Raw genomic sequence first — 21,870 nt, 5'->3', positions numbered from 1 at the left:
GAAGTGTTTTTAAAAACGTGGTGGTGAGGTGTTTTGAATTACATGGTGGTGAGGTGTTTGGACTTACGTGGTGGTGAGGTGTTTTGAATTACATGGTGGTGAGGTGTTTTGAATTACATGGTGGTGAGGTGTTTGGAATTATGTGGTGGTGAGGTGTTTTGAATTACGTGGTGGTGAGGTGTTTTGAATTATTTGGTGGTGAGGTGTTTTGAATTACGTGGTGGTGCGGTGTTTTGAATTACGTGGTGGTGAGGTGTTTTGAATTACGTGGTGGTGAGGTGTTTTTAATTTCGTGGTGGTGAGGTGTTTTTAATTTCGTGGTGGTGAGGTGTTTTTAATTTCGTGGTGGTGTGTTTTGAATTACGTGGTGGTGAGGTGTTTTAAATTACTTGGTGGTGAGGTGTTTTAAATTAGGTGGGGGTGAGGTGTTTTAAATTACGTGGGGATGAGGTGTTTGAAATTATGTGGTGGTGAGGTGTTTTGAATTACGTGGTGGTGAGGTGTTTTTAATTTTGTGGTGGTGAGGTGTTTTTAATTACATGGTGGTGAGGTGTTTTTAATTACGTGGTGGTGAGGTGTTTTTAATTTCGTGGTGGTGAGGTGTTTTTAATTTTGTGGTGGTGAGGTGTTTTTAATTTCGTGGTGGTGAGGTGTTTTTAATTTCGTGGTGGTGAGGTGTTTTGAATCACGTGGTGGTGAGGTGTTTTGAATTACGTGGTGGTGAGGTGTTTTGAATTACGTGGTGGTGAGGTGTTTTTAATTTCGTGGTGGTGAGGTGTTTTTAATTTCGTGGTGCTGAGGTGTTTCTAATTATGTGGTGGTGAGGTGTTTTGAATTATGTGGTGGTGAGGTGTTTTGAATTACGTGGTGGTGAGGTGTTCTAAATTAGGTGGGGGTGAGGTGTTTGAAATTACGTGGTGGTGAGGTGTTTTAAATTAGGTGGGGGTGAGGTGTTTGAAATTACGTGGTGGTGAGGTGTTTTGAATTACGTGGTGGTGAGGTGTTTTAAATTAGGTGGGGGTGAGGTGTTTGAAATTACGTGGTGGTGAGGTGTTCTAAATTAGGTGGGGGTGAGGTGTTTGAAATTACGTGGTGGTGAGGTGTTTTGAATTAAGTGTAGTGTAGTTAAATTAAGTGCAGTTTTGAATTTTGAATTTGAACGTTGTGGTGAGGAGCGCTGGGTGGCGCTGTGCAGCTGCTGCCGCCCTTCAACATCGACGAGTAGTTGGATGCGCTGGTGCTACTTCCGCAATCTTAAGGACCGTTCACTATCACGGGCCATAAGTGCTTCACTCCATTACACGTGACTTTGGGCAACGCTTCGCTCACTACTACGGGCCGTGAGTGCTTCACTCCATTACACGTGACTTTGTGCAACGCTTCGCTCGCTACCACGGGCCGTGAGTGCTTCACTCCATTACATGTGACTTTGGGCAACGGCTTTGCTCACTACTACGGGCCGAGAGTGCTTCACTCCATTACATGTGACTTTGGGCAATGCTTCGTTCACTACTACGGGCCGAGAGCGCTTCACTCCATTACACATGACTTTGGGCAATGCTTCGTTCACTACTACGGGCCGAGAGCGCTTCACTCCATTACACGTGACTTTGGGCAACGGCTTCGCTCACTACTATGGGCCGAGAGTGCTTCACTCCATTACATGTGACTTTGTGCAATGCTTCGTTCACTACTACGGGCCGTGAGTGCTTCACTCCATTACATGTGACTTTGGGCAACGCTTCGCTCACTACTACGGGCTGAGAGCGCTTCACTCCATTACACGTGACTTTGGGCAACGGCTTCGCTCACTACTACGGGCCGAGAGTGCTTCACTCGATTACACGTGACTTTGGGCAACGCTTCGCTCACTACTACGGGCCGTGAGTGCTTCACTCCATTACATGTGACTTTGGGCAACGCTTCGCTCACTACTACGGGCCGAGAACGCTTCACTCCATTACACGTGACTTTGGGCAACGGCTTCGCTCACTACTACGGGCCGTGAGTGCTTCACTCCATTACACATGACTTTGGGCAATGCTTCGCTCACTACTACGGGCCGTGAGTGCTTTACTCCATTACACGTGACTTTGGGCAATGCTTCGCTCACTACTACGGGCCGTGAGTGCTTTACTCCATTACACGTGACTTTGGGCAATGCTTCGCTCACTACTACGGGCCGTGAATGCTTCACTCCATTACACGTGACTTTGTGCAACGCTTCGTTCACTACTACGGGCCGAGAGTGCTTCACTCCATTACACGTGACTTTGGGCAACGCTTCGTTCACTACTACGGGCCGAGAGTGCTTCACTCCATTACACGTGACTTTGGGCAACGCTTCGTTCACTACTACGGGCCGAGAGTGCTTCACTCCATTACACGTGACTTTGGGCAACGGCTTCGCTCACTACTACGGGCCGAGAGTGCTTCACTCGATTACACGTGACTGTGCAATGCTTCGTTCACTACTACGGGCCGAGAGTGCTTCACTCCATTACACGTGACTTTGGGCAACGGCTTCGCTCACTACTACGGGCCGAGAGTGCTTCACTCGATTACACGTGACTTTGTGCAATGCTTCGTTCACTACTACGGGCCGTGAGTGCTTCACTCCATTACACGTGACTTTGTGCAACGGCTTCGCTCACTACTACGGGCCGAGAGTGCTTCACTCGATTACACGTGACTTTGGGCAACGCTTCGTTCACTACTACGGGCCGTGAGTGCTTCACTCCATTACACGTGACTTTGGGCAACGGCTTCGCTCACTACTACGGGCCGTGAGTGCTTCACTCCATTACACGTGACTTTGGGCAATGCTTCGCTCACTACTACAGGCCGTGAGTGCTTCACTCCATTACACGTGACTTTGTGCAACGCTTCGTTCACTACTACGGGCCGTGAGTGCTTCACTCCATTACACGTGACTTTGGGCAACGGCTTCGCTCACTACTACGGGCCGTGAGTGCTTCACTCCATTACACGTGACTTTGGGCAACGCTTCGTTCACTACTACGGGCCGTGAGTGCTTCACTCCATTACACGTGACTTTGGGCAACGCTTCGCTCACTACTACGGGCCGAGAGTGCTTCACTCCATTACATGTGACTTTGGGCAACGCTTCGCTCACTACTACGGGCCGTGAGTGCTTCACTCCATTACATGTGACTTTGGGCAACGCTTCGCTCACTACTACGGGCCGTGAGTGCTTCACTCCATTACATGTGACTTTGGGCAACGCTTCGCTCACTACTACGGGCCGTGTGTGCTTCACTCCATTACACGTGACTTTGTGCAACGCTTCGCTCACTTCTACGGGCCGTGAGTGCTTCACTCCATTACACGTGACTTTGTGCAACGCTTCGCTCACTACTACGGGCCGTGAGTGCTTCACTCCATTACACGTGACTTTGTGCAACGCTTCGCTCACTACTACGGGCCGTGAGTGCTTCACTCCATTACACGTGACTTTGTGCAACGCTTCGCTCTCTTCTACGGGCCGTGAGTGCTTCACTCCATTACACGTGACTTTGTGCAACGCTTCGCTCTCTTCTACGGGCCGTGAGTGCTTCACTCCATTACACGTGACTTTGTGCAACGCTTCGCTCACTACTACGGGCCGTGAGTGCTTCACTCCATTACACGTGACTTTGTGCAACGCTTCGCTCACTTCTACGGGCCGTGAGTGCTTCACTCCATTACACGTGACTTTGTGCAACGCTTCGCTCTCTTCTACGGGCCGTGAGTGCTTCACTCCATTACACGTGACTTTGTGCAACGCTTCGCTCACTACTACGGGCCGTGAGTGCTTCACTCCATTACACGTGACTTTGTGCAACGCTTCGCTCACTTCTACGGGCCGTGAGTGCTTCACTCCATTACACGTGACTTTGCGCAACGCTTCGCTCACTACTACGGGCCGTGAGTGCTTCACTCCATTACATGTGACTTTGGGCAACGCTTCGCTCACTTCGACGGGCCGTGAGTGCTTCACTCCATTACACGTGACTTTGGGCAACGCTTCGCTCATTACTGCGGGCCGTGTGTGTTTTATTCCATTACTCTTTGTGTAACGGCTCTGTGTATTACTGCGGGTCGTGTTGGTTTTATTTATGACTAGCAGAAGTACCCGGCATTGCCGGGCCGGGAGGGGAGGGGAACGGGGGGAGGGGAGAAGAGTGGGAGGGGGAGGGGGAGAGGGGAGAAGAGGGGGGATGGGGCGGGTGAGGGGGTGGGAGGGGGGAGGGGAGGGGGTGGGGAGGGGGGAGGTGGGAGAGTGGGAGGGGGGAGGGGAGGAGGGGAGGAGGGAGGGGGAGGGGAGGAGGGAGGGGGAGGGGAGGAGGGAGGGGGGGAGGGGAGGGGGGAGGGGCTGGAGGGGGGAAGGGGGAGGGGAGAGGGGGGATAGGGAGGGTGAGGGATGGGAGGGGGAGGGGTGAGGGATGGGAGGGGGAGGGGTGTGGGTGGGAGAGGGAGGGGTGTGAGGGGGAGGGTGGCAGGGGGAGGGGTGGGAGGGGGAGGGGGTGACCCGGCCGAAGTACCCGGCATTGCTGGGCGGGGGAGGGGAGGGGAGGGGAGCGGAACGGGGGGGGGGGGGAGGGGAGAAGGGTGGGGGAGGGGAGGGGGAAAAGGGAGGGGGAGGGGAGAAGGGGAGGGGGTAGGGTGGAGGGGGAAGGGAGGGGGAAGGGCGAGGGGGGAGGGGGGAGGGGAAGGGGGAGGGGGAAGGGGAAGGGGAGGGGAGGGGAGAGGGGGGAAGGGGAGGGGAGGGGAGGGGAGGGGGGAGGGGTAGGGTGAAGGGGAAGGGAAGGGGGGATGGAGGGGGGAGGGTGAAGGGGGAGGGAAGGTCGGAGAGCAGTCAACAATGACGTTGCAGTTCTCATGGTCGGAGAGCAGCACAACAATCGGACATAGTCCTGCATATTCGCAACAGCACGAAGCGGATTTTGGAGACTCACCGATCCTGTGACGTCCTCCAGTACCGGCGTTGCGGGCAGGGGAAAGGAGACCCGTACATTCCCAACCCGTACATTCGCCCTCTCGACTCAAGCTCACTCGGACAAAAGCCTCGCACAAATTACACCGCGAAGGCCCAATGGTCATGTCTATGCCACAAATCATGGGCGCACTGAATTGAAAATATATAGAACGCTCATACTCCGTGAAAAGTGAAGCCGCCGTGTCGCCATCTTGGTCAGCACGACTCGACCAACTTGCTTCGTGGATCTCGTTTTGTGTGGCAATAAACTGCTCCAATCGGTTACGGAAGGGTTGTGGAAAGACGTTTCACAGCTGTTTCAAAGACATTTAATTCATATCGCACAAAATCGATACAAAACACGATCGCATAAAAGGTGAAAAAACGTGTGACGTGTGACAGGATGGAACATCACGTGATCGCTCTGAGCGAATCAGTCTGGCGGCGGTAATGGAACATCACGTGATCGCTCTGAGCGAATCAGCGAGCTGCTCTGGAACCGGCTGAGATTAGCGGGTACTTCGCTGAAATGCACTGAGGTAAATATGAATAAAAAATATGGATCGTCAAATATTTTGAGTTCGGCCATGTTCGTCCCAGGCTCAATGGCCATGTGACAATGTCAAATATCTATGTCAAATATCAAGCACGTAAGCGTCTCCTTTTAGGAGTCTATCGGTAACATTACACACACACACACACACACACACACACACACACACACACACACACACACACACACACACACAAACTGTGTTTTATATATATAGATGTTAGCATTGGGAAACATTCAATATTCAGCGTTGCACTTATATGGATTATTATGCCCTCACTACACTGACGAATGTCAGTTGGATAGAGAAGTATGTCTTCACATTGACTATTTACACTTGTTCCGTAAGTCATGCCCTGTTCACCAGAGGCAGTATAAAAGTGTCACCATTCCAGCTTCTTCCTGGAATAATAGAAAACGAAAGCGACGGAGGAAGCGGGGAAAACGGGGTGGGAGAAAACGTAATTCTCGCCCAATACAGGTGGGGATCCCTTTACCAAATTGTGAAACAATACAACGACCACAAAGAAGCAGATGTTATCACAATATAAGGTTGATATCTCATCCAACTCAAGTTATAGTAGGGTCAATATACGAAAAAAACTCACCTAACCCCCCCAAATAAATTGATACAAAAGGTTTTTCAATGGATCCTGGTACCTTTGGGCATGCTAAATAACATACTAAAAATCTAGTAACATCTGACTTCCGGAAAGGGGTCATTTTCAAGATGGCGTCCAAGATGGCCGCCGGGAGCTTAAAATGGCCATATCTCAATTATTATTCAACCTAGAAAGGTGGTTTTGGTGTCTAACCCTAGGTTTTAGGGCCCAAGGAATCCAATTGAATCAATAAAATTACCATCAGTTAATTATTTATTGACAAGTCCAAGATGGCATCCCAAGGTGACATCCTGATCCACTAAAATGGCTCTGTCGAATAGTAGTCAACTTATAGAGATTTTTTCAGTGTGTATACCTAGGTTTAAGGCACCCAGGAAATCATCAAAATTACTTAAATAAGCACAAAGTAATCAGGTAATCCAGTAAGCCAGGTTTACCAGCCCAATAGGCATTTGTTGTCTTATACAGTTAGTCGCTATTCATCGTCATCCTCCGACTCCTCTGGAAGAAACTTGTTATGTGGATTGTCACATTCTTCAAGTTGGCACAGTCCACAGGCAGTAGTACATGGTAGTCCATATCGTCTACAAGAGCAGCGGAGTGTCTTGCAGGCAGTGGAGCAGTTACAATGAATGACCTTCAAGAGACTGTCTGGAGCATTACAAGTGTACATTTCTTTTGGAAATGTCTAAAAAAATGGATTTTGTTTATGCATACATGTTCCAAATAATATACTTATTCATTTTGAGATGAAAATAAATTGTTTGTCAGATTTTTCAGTCCCCCCCCCCCCCTCCCCAATATAAAATAGTCTGTCCCTTGCCATAACCTCTCAAGCTTTGTACAAACCTTTGTCTGTAATGATCACTGAATACTGTGGACTGGAGTCACAGGTGGCAGTGGTGTAGACACATTACACTCTTATCTCCAATCTGAAACACACACTTGGTTCATTAGCTGGTGAGTCGGAGGATGACGATGAATAGCAACTAACTGTATCAGACAACAAATGCCTAATGGGCTGGTAAACCTGGCTTACTGGATTACCTGATTACTTTGTGCTTATTTAAGTAATTTTGATGATTTCCTGGGTGCCTTAAACCTAGGTATACACACTGAAAATATCTCTCTAGGTTGACTACTATTCGACAGAGCCATTTTAGTGGATCAGGATGTCACCTTGGGATGCCATCTTGGACTTGTCAATAAATAATTAACTGATGGTAATTTTATTGATTCAATTGGATTCCTTGGGCCCTAAAACCTTGGGTTAGACACCAAAACCACCTTTCTAGGTTGAATAATAATTGAGATATGGCCATTTTAAGCTCCCGGCGGCCATCTTGGACGCCATCTTGAAAATGACCCCTTTCCGGAAGTCAGATGTTACTAGATTTTTAGTATGTTATTTAGCATGCCCAATGGCACCAGAATCCATTGAAAAACCTTTTGTATCAATTTTTTGGGGGTTCAACCATATATTGACCCCTCTATTATGCTGCCGGCGGTGCACATGGTGAATGCTGGGTCACTGAACAACAAGTTTGACGAATTTTGCTGCATTGTACAAGATTACGATCTGGACATAGTGGCTGTCAGTGAGACCTGGTTAAAGGCCATTGTTCCAGAAACCGTACATAGCATACCAAATTACTCGTTGCTGACAAAGAATATAAATAATCGTTGTGGAGGTGGTATTGCCCTATATATCAAATCTATCATGAATGCTCCTTCTATTGACATTGCAGTGCCTGAAGATCATGAGATTGTTTGGGCTCAATTACGTCCGAACAGACTACCAAGAGTGGTATCCTCCATATTTGTTGCCTCTGTCTACTCGCCTCCAAACAACGACCACGCCATCTCGTTTGTTCAATACCTTACATTCGCAGTTGATGACGTCCTCTCTCGCCATCCAGGTGCCGGTATTATTATAATGGGAGATGTCAATCACCTCGATCTGACTGCACTTCTTATCGGCCACAATGTTAAGCAGGTTGTAGACCAGTCGACAAGAAATAATGTAGTACTGGACAAAATTGTGACAAATGACAAATCACTCTGACCATCAACATCCCCGCCCCAACACCAAGGCATTATCGCACAATCAACTTCCATAAGCTAAACGCTCTTTCACCTACCTCATTCTCATCCACCCTCTCTGAAAAAATGTCCACTTCTCCCTTCATTGACCTCCACACCCCTTCCGACCTCACTGACTACTACAACCACACTCTCCCCTCCTGCCTTGACCAGCTTGCGCCTGTAAAAACCAAAACAGTTTCTTTCACCCATTCTGCTCCCTGGTTTACACCTGAACTCCACCTGATGAAAACTCGTGCTCGCCAACTTGAAAGACTCCGCAATAAAACGGGTCTCACAGTTCACTCCCAAGCCTACAAGGACCACCTACAACACTACAAAGATGCCCTCTCCCGCGCCCGCTCTGCCTACTACTCTCAAATATCCACTCTGGCTCCGGAAACCCAAAAGCACTCTTCTCGACAATAAACAAACTCCTCCGCCCCCTGAACACCACCACCCAGTCATTCACAGTAGACAACTGCATCTCCTTCCTCTCTTTCTTCCAACGCAAAATTGACAACATCTACAACAGCTTGACCACCGCCGCACCCGCTCCCCCTCCAACCACCTGCCCCCCCCTTGTCCTGCCATCCCCTGTCTCGGTTCTCCCCAATCTCCCCTACTGACCTCTCTGAACTCCTCATAGGAATGAAAACTGCCACCTGCACTCTTGACCCCATCCCCTCCAGCTTTGTCAAAGCCTCCCTCCCTGCTCTCTCTCCACTTATCATTGCAACAATAAACTCCTCCCTGTCTACAGGCATCGTCCCACCTTCCCTCAAAATTGCTGCTGTTACCCCCATTCTAAAAAAAACCTGGTCTAAACCCTGACACCCTAAACAACTTCAGACCCATCTCCAACCTACCCTTTCTGTCAAAAGTTTTGGAACGTGCTGTAGCCACTCAACTCAAACATCACCTCTCTGCCAATAACCTGTATGAAACATTCCAATCCGGATTCCGGTCCAACCACAGTACTGAAACTGCTCTCCTCAAAATCACCAATGACCTTCTCCTCTCCTCTGACGCTGGCAACCTCAACATTCTCGTCCTCCTCGACCTCAGCGCTGCCTTTGACACCATCGATCACACTATCCTCCTCACCCGACTTGAATCCACCTTTAACGTTACCGGCACTGCCCTCTCTTGGATTAAATCATACCTCTCTGACAGATGCCAGTTCATCTCCATCAATAACTGCAAATCCCCCACTGCTCCCCTCCCCCAAGGTGTCCCCCAAGGTTCAGTTCTTGGCCCCCTCCTCTTCATCCTTTACCTGTCCCCGCTCGGTCACTTAATCCGCCGTCATGGTCTCCAATTCCACTGCTTCGCCGATGACATCCAGCTTTTCATCTCCACCAAGTCCGTCTCCACCGACACCCACTCTATCCTGACAAACTGCATCACTGAAATAAAATCCTGGCTTCAAATCAACTTCCTCAAGCTTAACTGTGATAAATCTGAAATAATCATCATTGGCCCAAAAACGCTCACAAATTCCACCCATAACTTTGCCCTCAACATCGACGGTATCCCAGTATCCACCTCCCCTCACATCCGGAATCTTGGCGTCATCTTTGACCAAACCCTTTCCTTCGACAAATACACTAAACAGATCACAAAGTCAGCCTTCTTTCACCTGAAAAACATTGCCCGTCTCCGCTCATCCCTCTCCTCCACGGCTGCAGAAACCCTCATCCACGCCTTCATCACCTCCCGTCTGGACTACTGCAATAGCCTCCTCTATGGTTCACCCTCAAAAATCACCAATAAACTCCAATACATTCAGAACTCCGCTGCCCGTCTACTCACCCATTCCCGGACCCGTGACCACATCACCCCCGTCCTTTACAAGCTTCACTGGCTCCCCATCCCCCAGAGAATCCAGTACAAAATCCTCCTCTTGACATACAAAGCCCTCCATAACCTGGCCCCATCCTACCTGGCTGACCTCCTCTCCAGACACACTCCCACCCGCAACCTCCGCTCTGCTGGTACCAACCTCCTGACCCCCTCCATCCGGACCAAATTCAGATCCTGGGGGGACAGGGCCTTCTCCATCGCTGCTCCCACCCTCTGGAACTCACTACCTCACACCTTCAGAGACTCCTCCTCACTCACCACATTCAAAACATCACTAAAGACCCACCTGTTCAACACTGCATTCAACATTCAACCCACAGCATTTAACCCCTGACTATCTCTTCTCCTTCTCCCTCCTTTTGCTTTAAATATTTCCCTATTGATTCTTGTCTTTTTGCAATTGTTGTTTTCATGTATTGTTATGCATTATGTTTGCCACTCTGTCAAAGCGCCTTTGGGCTTCTGGAAAAGCGCTATACAAAATAAATGAATTATTATTATTATTATTAAATATGAAAAACCTCTACAGTTCTGTTCAACTTGCTGCTCCAATCGGGCAAAGCGATCACAGCGGGGTAATGTGGTACCCGAAACAACATTTCTCTTCCAATAATGATACGAAGCGCAAAGTTATCCGCCAATGCGTAAATCAGACATCCGTGCTTTTGGTGAATGGATAACACATCATGACTGGACAGATGTTATTAGCAAATGTGACGTTGAAGACAAGTGCACCCAATTCTATACCGAGTTGAATTCTGCAATTAACATGCACTTCCCGTTTAAGATCATGAGACTCCATGTGGCAGATACACCTTGGATAACATCGGAAGTGAAAGTGCTGATTCATAAACGTCAAGCAGCATTCCATAGAGGATCCCCCAGCTGGAAAATCCTCCGAAATAAGGTTCAACGGAAAATCAACGAGGCAAAGCAAGACTTCTATGGTAATCGAGTTCAACGATGTGTGACAACCCAAGCTCATGGTATCGTTACATTAAACTCATGACGTCCAACACACAACAGGAGCTGATTATCAACTTGCCAGGCATTCCGAGCAGCGACTCCTTAGCAATTCCAACGCCATTAATTCTTACTTTGTTTCAATTATGAGAAGTACATCCCCATTACACAAGGACAATATTCCAGCTTTTTTTTCCTTTTCCACCAAATAGTGTTCCCATGGTGAAACCTACGATGGTCTGTAAAGAACTATTAAAGACCAAAGGGGGGGGGGGGGGGGGGAGAGTTGTGGGCCAGATGGCATCTCTCCTAGACTTATACGAGAGTTCGCCTTGGAATTAAGCATTCCTCTCTGTGACATTATCAATGCCTCATATAAACAAGGTGTTGTTCCCAGTCAATGGAAGAAATCAATAGTTGTTCCTCTACCTAAACAATCACCACCGACACTGGACAAACTGAGACCGATTGCATTAACTGATCATTTCGCGAAGCTTGCGGAGCTATTCGTGTATCGATGGCTCATGTCCGACATTTCTGCTAACATCGACCCTCAACAGTTTGGGAACTGTGCCGGTATGTCCTCCACCCACTATCTCATACAACTGATGGATTTCCTGTATGGTAGAGTTGACAGACCTGGTACAATTTCGACTATTGTTTTGACTGACTTTTCGAAGACTTTTGACTCAGTGGATCACACGGTAGCCATCAACAAACTGTACGTGATGGGAGCAAGACCTTCCGTAATTCAGTGGGTCTGCAGCTGCCTCGCAGACCGCATCCAGCAAGTTCGTTATAAGGGAGAACTTTCTAAGCCTCTCTCAACAACTGGTGGAGTCCCACAAGGAACACGACTGGGCCCACTCATCTTCTTGGCCCTCATCAATGACGCTCTTCAGTTAGCTGATATTAAGAGGTGGAAATATGTGGACGACTTAACTTTGGCAGAGTCGCGTCAAATGGACTCTCCATCTACCCTATCAAAACCCTCTCAGAATTTGAACAGTGGTGTACAGATTCCAAGATGAAGCTCAATCCGGTTAAGTGCCAGATAATGCGAGTGTCGTTTATTCACCGCCAGCTGCCACCACTGCTAATCCAACTTAACAACGTTAGACTGGAGGAAAGTCAGCAGGTCAGGCTGTTGGGAGTTGTTGTCAGCGATGATCTCAAGTGGGCAGATCATGTAAACCTCATAGTTTTGAAAGCATCGAGAAAGTGGAATATGCTTCGATCTTTGAGGAAGTTCCATATTCCGATAGAGGATCTCATCACTGTGTACATTTCTTACATCAGACCTATGTTAGAATATTGCTGTCCCGTATGGCATTCCTCATTGACACAACAACAGCATGCATTGATTGAATCGATACAAAGAAGAGCATTGAGAATTAGTTTTGCTGGCGATTATGATTCCTACCACAATGCTTTGAGTACCTGCCAGCTGAATTCACTGCACGAACGTCGTGAACTGCTTTGTAGTAACTTTGCATCTTCTTTGTATAGTAGATTCCCAGACTGGTTACCAAACAAACAATCGAAACTTAGACAATTATGTCACAGCGATAAGCTTCGAGAAATTAGGTGCAGGACCGAATGTTACAGAAAGAGTGCAATACCTTATATAGTTAGACTTTTAAATACCAAGAATGTGTTCTAAGTAAGATTAATCTCTTAACACATATTCTCCAAGTGAGATTCATAACAGATTTACCTTTTCTTTCCCTAGTTTTATATTTCAAGGAAATTTTTATCTTGGAACGTGGTACTTATTATTATGTTATGCATTATGCATTATGTTTATGCATTATGAATTGTTATGCATTATGAATTGTTATGCATTATGTTTGCCACTCTGTCAAAGCGCCTTTGGGCTTCTGGAAAAGCGCTATACAAAATAAATGAATTATTATTACTATTATTACTTATTATTGCAGCTATTTTAACAGTGTGTATTTTATACGTGTGTATTTTATGACGATGGGTGTATTTCACAATAATGTGTGTACCTTAAACGATGCATATTTTTCATGTTATTAATGCCTGAATATGTACTTGTAGTGTAGTAAAAAAAAATTATTCATTTTAATTATTTGTATGTTATACAACAACAACATGCATTTTAAGGCCATTTTCCCTGCTAGAGCGGGGGTTAGCCTTGCGGTCCCCATGACAATCTTCTCCATTTTGCCCTATTTTCTGCATCTCTCCTTGTTAACCCCCTTGCCCGCATGTCTTCTTCCACCATATTTAGCCAAGTCTTTCTCAGTCTTCCCCGTCCTCTACTTCCTTCTACATTCATTTCCATCACTCTTCTCAACCAGTCACTTTCATCCTTCCTCAACACATGACCAAACCATCTCAACCTGTTCCTCTTCACAGCATCAATCACAGGCTCTATTCCCATCATCTTTGGCAATTCATCATTTGTCTTCTTCTCTCTCAACGATAATCCGCACATCCACCGACCCATTAGAATTTCCACCCTTTCCAGCCTTCGTTGCTGCTCTATGTTCATTACCCATGTCTCGCTCCCATAAATCATAACACTTCTCACACATGCAGCATACACCTTTCCCTTCAGCTTCAACGACACTCCCCTCCTCTTCAGCACGCCACTCAGTTCCCGAAACTTCTTCCATGCACATCTCACTCTGGCAACCTTTGCCGAGTCTGATCCACCTTCTCCATTCAGCATGTCTCCGAGGTAGCAAAATGTTTTCACACCTTCCAGCTTCACGCCGCCTCTAAGATCCAACTCAACATTTCCTCCATCTGCAGCTCCCTCTGTGCACACCTTACATTTGAATGTAGCTGCCACACTGGTTAATGACCCTCTCAGACCACTGCATTTTTATGAACCCACTCAGCGCACATTGCACATTGAATGGAGTTCACTCCGACACACTTCCTGCACACAGCACATGGCCACTTCCCAGTTCTTTCCACCTCACCACATGCTTTACCACTTGCCATCACCTTAGTCTTTCCGATATTCACCTTCAGACCTTTTGTCTCCACACATTCCTTCCACTTGTTCATCTTTTCCTTCAGTCCATCCATACTTTCCGCAATCAACACCAGATCATCTGCATACAACAACTCCCACGGTAAACCCTCCTTTACGTTCTGAGCCAGCACATCCATCACAGCTATAAATGGTAGTGGGCTTAGCACTGACCCCTGATGCACTCCCACCTTCACCTCAAACTCACCACTGTTCCCGTCCTTCATCCTTACAGCTGTGCGCGCTCTTTTGTACATTGCCATCACCACTCTGATCAACCATTCCTCCACTCCTAACTTCCTCAATGCCCATGTCAATACTTCGCGTGGAACCCTGTCGAATGCTTTCTCCAGATCAACAAACCCAAGAAACAACTTCTTCCTCCTCTCCATGTACTTCTCCTGCAACTGCCTCACAATAAAGAGCATGTCTGTCGTTCCTCTTCCTGGCATAAATCCAAACTGCATTTCGTCGATCTTCACCTTCTTCCTTATCCTCCTCTCCAACACCCTTTCCAATACCTTCATTCCATGCTCCAATAACTTTATCGCTCGGTACGAGCCACACTCCAGAGGGTCACCTTTCCCCTTGTATAGAGGGACGAGGGTACTCAGTTCCCAATCCACTGGAATGCGGCCTTCTTTCACCACCAGACTACAGATCTCTGTCATTCTCTTCACACACCAACTTCCTGCTGCCTTCAACATATCTCCCATAACTCCCGTCGGCCCTCCCGCTTTTCTACTCTTCATTGCTTTTATCGCTTCCTCAACTTCCTTCTCAGTTATCTTCTCGGCCGCTCTCTGACCCTCTTCTGAATCCAAGCATTCTCTGAACCTTTTTCCTACATGCCTTCTGCGCCTTTGCTACCTCTTTATTTGCAGCCTTCTTGGCTGCCTTATAACTTTCATTCTCTGCTTTTTCTGCTCCCGTGCCCTTCGCCTTCTGCTACTCCTTGAACTTCTTCCTCTTCTCGTCAATCCTCTTTCCAACTTCATCATCCCACCACCATGTTTCCGAGTGCCTCGGTGGTCCTTTTGTCCATCCACATATCTCACCAACGGCTCACAACAGACTATCTTTCATTGACATCCAACCACTTTCAAGCTCAACCACATCATCCTCTACCCTACTCAGCCTCTCTTTTAATGCCTCCCTTACTGTCACCTCTTTCAACCTCCACACCTTCATTCTCGGTTGGTACTTCACCAGCCGAGCTCTCCTCGCACCTTTCACCCTTATGTCGCAGACAACCAAGTGGTGCTGTGAAACAGCCTCCTCCCCGGGATCACCTTTGTGTCCCGGAGGTGCCCCCTATCTCGCCTACGCACCATCAGGTAGTCAACGGTTGCCGTCGACCCACCTGACGTGTATGTAACAAGCTTATTATCCTCTTTCTGGAACTGAGTATCACAAATGAATAAATCAGCTCCATCAGCAAACTCCAAAATCCTTTCACCTTCTCCATTTCTCACACCATATCCGTAACCCCCATGAACTCCCTCAAAACCGTCCATACTCCTTCCCACATGTCCATTTCGGTCTCCTCCTACCACAACAACTTCCTCATCTTTCACGTTTTCCATCAGCTTCTCTATCGCACACCAGAACTTGTCCTTCTCTTCATCGCTCCGGCCAACCTGCGGAGCATATCCCGAGATGACGTTTACCAAGAGCTTTCCAATCATCATTTTCACCATCATCAACCTATCACTCTCTCTGGTCACACTCACCACGCTGTCTATAAACTCCTCAGAAAACAGGACACCAACACCATTCACGCGCTCCAGGCACCCTTGCCACACAAACTTGTATTTCTGTCCCTGCCTACCCTTCACCATTCTCACACCACTTCCCTTCCATCTCGTCTCTTGCACACAACATATGTCCACTCTTCTTCTGACCAATACTTCCACCACTTCTCCTGATCTCCCTGTCATTGTCCCTACATTCCATGTCCCAAACCTCAGAAACCGATCTCCACTTCGGGCTGTACCCTGCCCATATGTAGTTGTAATTGTCATGGTTCTCTTTTTATGGTGATTATATATGTTATAGTATGTTATAGTGATTGCAAATTATTGACTTATTTATTTCATGATCTCGTATTTTATGTTATGTTGTAAATCATTCACAATTCAGCTTTGTCTGCGACGAATTGATAATAAAACCATGATTGATTTAATTGATTGATTAAGTGGTGGTGAGGTGTTTTGAATTACGTGGTGGTGAGGGGTTTTAAATTACTTGGTGCTGAGTTGTTTTAAATTAGGTGGGGGTGATGTATTTTAAATTACGTGGGGGTTAGGTGTTTTAAATCATGTGGTGGTGAGGTGTAATCATCCCAAACTTCCAGTCTGCACCTACCACCCCCCCCCCCCCCCTATGTAGGTTCTGAGGGTTTTTTTTTTTTGTTTTTTTTTCAACCAAAATCTTCAACCAAAATTGCTTATTAAAATGTAATATCACAAATACTACTAATAAATTTGTGCAAAATAATTGTTTGTATTATGATTGGTGTAAATCATGACAACACAGCAACTCAGGTACAGTCATTGTCCTCAGCTAAAATAAGCCCGTTCCTCTGCAACGACGCGTGGTGAGGCGAGCGTAGCGAGCCGAGCCAAGCTAATATATATATATATATATATATATATATATATATATATATATATAGATATATAGATATATATATATAGATATGTATATATATAGATAGATAGATATATATATATATATATATATATATATATATATATATATATATATATATATATATATATATATATATATATATATATATATATATATATATATATATATGTATAAAGTCGAGTCTCATCGGGCAATGATGGAGTGTTTGCTATCATATTGCCTTTCTATGTCAGGTACACACGGGTAAGTGTGTGGTATAGACGGGGATCGCTACTCCTCTCCATCCCTCTGCAGGCTGTTGGGGAATTCTCCCTCTTCTGCCAGTGCTGTTGGAGTCGACTGGACTCTCATCCACCAGATGTGCAGATCCATGTGCCATTTAAACTGCATGGCGGACCGTTACCCTAGTAAGGAGGGCTTTCAGGTACTACACCTTGCTCACAGGTGACCTGGGGCTATGCAAGGCAGGGGCATCCATCTCCCTGAGGTATCAGAAGACACCCACATATATATTGTTGAACTAAATTCCCTTTATTAAATGAAATTGCATAACCAGAGGCACAGGAAAGTTTGTTTTTATTTTCAATGCAGCCAAACAATGAATCTTCAGACATGCAAAACATTTTTATCCTTTTAATTATTCATATTTTTATAATCATCATGAAAACAGAAAATGCATTTAATACATTTAGCTATTGCATTCGAATTATGAGGAAATATGAGGAAATAGTGTGATTAAAATGCATATTTTTGAATATTTACCAAAGTTGATTCAATATTTGTATCGTCCATTTCAACTCCTACCTTTGAGATGTTTTCTTGTACTTTCTCCTAAAAGAACAAAAATCTAGTATTAGAATGTGTTTAGAAATTAAATAAAGACAAAACAAATGTGCACCTTGTGACTTTATAGTTAATTTAAGACCAATCAAAGCATATGTTTGTGTCCAATAACAAATAGTAACTAGAACACCCCTCAGTAGAGCACATACTCCCGCCGTGGGTTTAGTTGGAATAATTCGTTTTGTTTAACATCCCCTCTCCCCAAAACAATAAATGAAAAAGAAAGTAGGCCCTAACTGTCAGATAATTTATTTTGATATATCTCGGAATTAGAGAAGAAAAACATCATTTAAGAATAAGAATAAAAGCTTTAATGCAGTAAAACAGAAAAAATCTTTCCCAAAAAAATTTCCAAAATAAATTCCTGGATCTGGAATAATATCCTGAGCTTCACCAAAAACTAATCAATTCTTCCTTATCCCAAGGGCAATCATCCCAGCAACTTTCATCCAAATCCGTTCAGAACTTTTCCAGATATCTTGTTCACAAACACACGAACATACAAACACACACACACACACACACACACACACACACACACACACACACGGACGGACGGACACGATCGAATGCATTACTACCTGGCGGGAGTAATTAGAAATAATATTTATAATAATATTATAAATTTTATTAATTTAAATTTCGTTAAATATTATTAAATACTAATTTTATGATTATCAAAACAGTTATTAAAATTATTAATTGAACGAATTTTTTAATGCAGTTAATAATTAATGAATAATACCAGATTTGTTCAGAATTTAGATGTGAAGATTAAATTCCTTGAGCATCATCCAGGGATAAATTGGTGGAGGAAAAAAAAAATGATGTCATCGGGATGTGCTTCAGCCGCCATCTTGGAAAACTGAAAAAGGTTGCTCCTCTATATCCCCCAAAGCGCTGCATAGAAAGAATTGAGACATGGCTCCTTTTAAAGAACTCTCCATGGGGCATAAAATATGTTAATAATGATGTCATAGGTGGCTCCATTATGACGTCATAATTCGACAAGTACAGGACTTCATCCGATCAAGATGAAATTTATTGAGCGTCATCTAAGGATAAATTGGTGGAGAAAAAAATACATATACATTTATATTTTTTGTTTTACAGAATCGAGGCTCGTGTGAGGCAGGAGCACCAGCCCAGAGGGGAGAGCAGTATTCCATTGAGCTGCGGATAAAAGCCTTGTATGTGATGAGGAGCTCAGGTGTGCCAAGGAAGGACTTCGCATGACGGAGGATGCCCAGTCGGCAACTGGCTTTGGAGGCCAGCTTGGAAATGTGGTTATCCCAAGAAAGATCATGGCAGATAGTGAGACCCAAAAGCTTGAGCGACAGAACTTCTTGGAGAGGATTGTTGAGAAAGTAGGTGGGAGGGTTTTCCAGTCGGTCTTTTTGGAGAGACATAGTAAGAGTTTGGGATTTGTCAGGATTGAAAGACATGTTCCACTTGTTTGACCAGTCTGATTTTATCCAGGTCTGCAGAGAGTGAGGAGGCTGCAGACTGCCGATCTCAGGGATGAGGAATGGAGCGGCAGATCGTGGAGTCATCAGCAAAGAGATAGAGAGGATTTTCCAGAGAGTCGGAGAGATCATTGATGAAGACCAGAAATAGCACAGGGCCCAGAACACTACCTTGGGGAACTCCAGCCAGAACAGGAAGGGGAGATGAGAGAAATCCATTCAGGGCCACACGTTGCCTCCGACCAGAGAGGAAGTCCGCAAGTCATGAGTGGAGATTTCCATGGATACCATAGGATGAGAGTTTGGTGAGCAGAGCGGGGTGCCAGACCGTATTTAAGGCACGTGATATGTCAAGGGAGACAGCTCTGATTTCCTGTTTGGCATTGAGGACCTCCATCCATTGTTGATACAGCAGAAGCAGCATGTCCAGAGTAGAGTGACCTGGTCTGAATCCAAATTGATGATCAGTGATCAAGCCATTGGAGAAGACGAAGGATTTGAGATCCGAAGCAATAATGGATTCCATGACTTTGCTGATAATTGGGAGCAGGCTGATTGGTCTGTAGTTGCAAGGATCTGTTTTTGCACATTTTTTGTGTAAAGCGGTAATGTTTGCTGATTTCCAAGATGCTGGCAGATGACCATGAGTAAAAGAGAGGGTGGAAAGAACAGAGAGAGGGTGACATGGAGCTGGAAAGCAGGATTTTAGGACCCGTGGGCTGATGCCGTCTGGTCCAGTTGCAGAATCAGAGTCGAGGTTTGACAAAAACTTCTCCACCTTGTCAGGAGAGAAGGACACAGAGTCCAGGAGCAGTTGGGTTCGACTGGGAAAGGTGGGAACAGAGAGAGATGGGTTTGAGACACAATATTTTGAGGCAAACACAGAGTTGAGGCATTCGGCTTTGTCACGTGCGGGGTCAAATGTGTAGCCATTTGAGGTAAGGGAGGGGACTGAGGGGGAACAAACACCAGAAACGGATTTGACCAGATGCCACCAGGATTTGGAGGAAGGAGACAGGTTTGAGAGTTCAATCTTGAGTGTGGAGAGTTAGTGCTCCTGGCACTCCTGAGGGTATGCACACACTTGATCCCAGCTTGGTGGAAGGAACTGAGATTGCCTTCAGTTGGATTAGCCTTCCAAGAGGCAAAGGGAAGTTGTTTCAGGGCAACTGCCTCTCCACAAGATTCAGTGTACCATGGACGGGAGGAAGGGTAAGACAACTGAAGACGAGATGGGATAAATCTGTGCATGAGAGAGAGCAGTTTGCTTTGGAAGAATTCCCAGGAAGAACTGATGTCAGAGGCAGTAGAGATGGAAGACCAGTCCAGATGATTGATGGCTGCTTGCAGACCGTGCCAGTCAGCCTGAGTGAAATGCCAGACTCGTCGGTGCTGAGGAGGCTCTCTGAGAATGGCCAGAGAGATTTCCACTTTAACAAGCATATGGTCAGATGAACCGATTGGAGCAGAAGAAGAGCAGCAGACATTTGCAGGGAAGTTTGTCATAACCAAGTCTAGAAGAGAAGATACTCCATTGACTGAGATCTGGGTTGGGAAATTGACAGATTATGTCAGTCCCAATGAGTCGCAGACGTCCTTTGCTGAGGTGCCATGGCTGGTGAGAGAGGAACCCACACCCAGCCAGCTGGCATGATGACAGTTGAAGTCGCGACATATGAGGAAGAGAGAGTTTGGATGAGTAGATAGAAGTTGGTCCATGTTGTCAGACAGCGAAATGTAAATGGAGTCATCACTGTTTGGAGGACGGTACAGAACACATATGAACAAAAGGTGGGAGCGGAGAGGAAGCCGTAGCCAGAGGTATTCCTGGGGGTGGGGTGGAGAGAGGGCAGTGCAAGGAGAGTGAGGAAGAGTTTTTGATAAAAATAGCAACCCCACCACCAGGACGAGGCTCAGGTCTATCATACCGGAGGAGGGAGTAACCAGGAAGAGATATTAAGGAATCAGAGACATCTTGAAGGAGGAAAGTTTCTGTTAAGTAGATCAAGTCTGGATTGTCAGAAGCAACCTGAATGGAGAGATCAATCAGGTTTGAGCGAAGGCCCCGGATGTTTGAGGTCCATACCGTTAATGAGGAGAGAGGAGGAGCATCGGGTGTAGGACAGGGGAGGGGTGGGTTAGGGTCAGATGAAGGATGAGAGGGGGAGGTAGGGAGAGCATTTGATAGTGTGTCAGAGATTACAGAAGAGTTACAAGAGAGGGAAGGATGAGGAGGACGAAAGGTTTGATGGTGATGGGATGAGGCACAGTGAGGGGTTGTTTGAGGGGGGGGGGGGGGCAGAGGAAAGTAGAAGGTTGGGGGAGGTGGAGGTATGAGATAGAAGGGAGATGAAGTGGGGAGGAGGCAGCTTTGAGGAGGAGATGTGAGGGGGGAGAATTTGGGAGAGATGGTTGGGGGGGAAATTAGAAGGGGAGGGGTTGGGGGGAGTTTTGAATGGGCAAGGGGGGAGTTTTGGAGGGGAGGGGCAAGGGGGGAGTTTAGGAGGGGAGGGGCAAGGGGGGAGTTTAGGGAGGAGGGGCAAGGGGGAGTTTAGGAGGGGAGGGGCAAGGGGGGAGTTTAGGAGGGGAGGGGCAAGGGGGGAGTTTAGGAGGGGAGGGGAAAGGGGGGAGATTTGGAGGGGATGGGCAATGGGGGAGATTTGGATGGGAGGGGCAAGGGGGGAGTTTAGAAATTGGATGATGGATGAAAGACGAACATTTATAACAAATTGGGTTTGTTGTGATTTTCAAGTTAGCGATCTGTTTCAGAACGATGTAGGAGGGGTGGAATGAATGTTAATTTAGAGCATGTAGTGATTTAGAGTTATAAG

At 46.3% G+C, this 21,870-nt stretch overlaps 1 protein-coding gene across 1 annotated transcript in view; it reads right to left on the bottom strand.

Moving 5' to 3' along the window:
- The window catches only part of LOC137430930 (dual specificity calcium/calmodulin-dependent 3',5'-cyclic nucleotide phosphodiesterase 1A-like), a 400,001-nt gene that overhangs the window by 366,460 nt on the left and 11,671 nt on the right, over positions 1-21,870 (bottom strand). Inside the window, exon 2 of the mRNA XM_078782637.1 lies at positions 17,535-17,561. Within this exon, the coding sequence (XP_078638763.1) occupies positions 17,535-17,561 (27 nt within the window). The remainder of the gene's footprint in view (positions 1-17,534; positions 17,562-21,870) is intronic.

This window comes from Myxine glutinosa, chromosome 7 (assembly GCF_964187855.1).
Source record: "Myxine glutinosa chromosome 7, kmMyxGlut1.1, whole genome shotgun sequence".
Classification (NCBI taxonomy): domain Eukaryota; kingdom Metazoa; phylum Chordata; class Myxini; order Myxiniformes; family Myxinidae; genus Myxine; species Myxine glutinosa.
The sequence above is the reverse complement of the archived record's forward strand: the minus strand, read 5'-3'. Positions and strand labels throughout refer to the sequence as shown.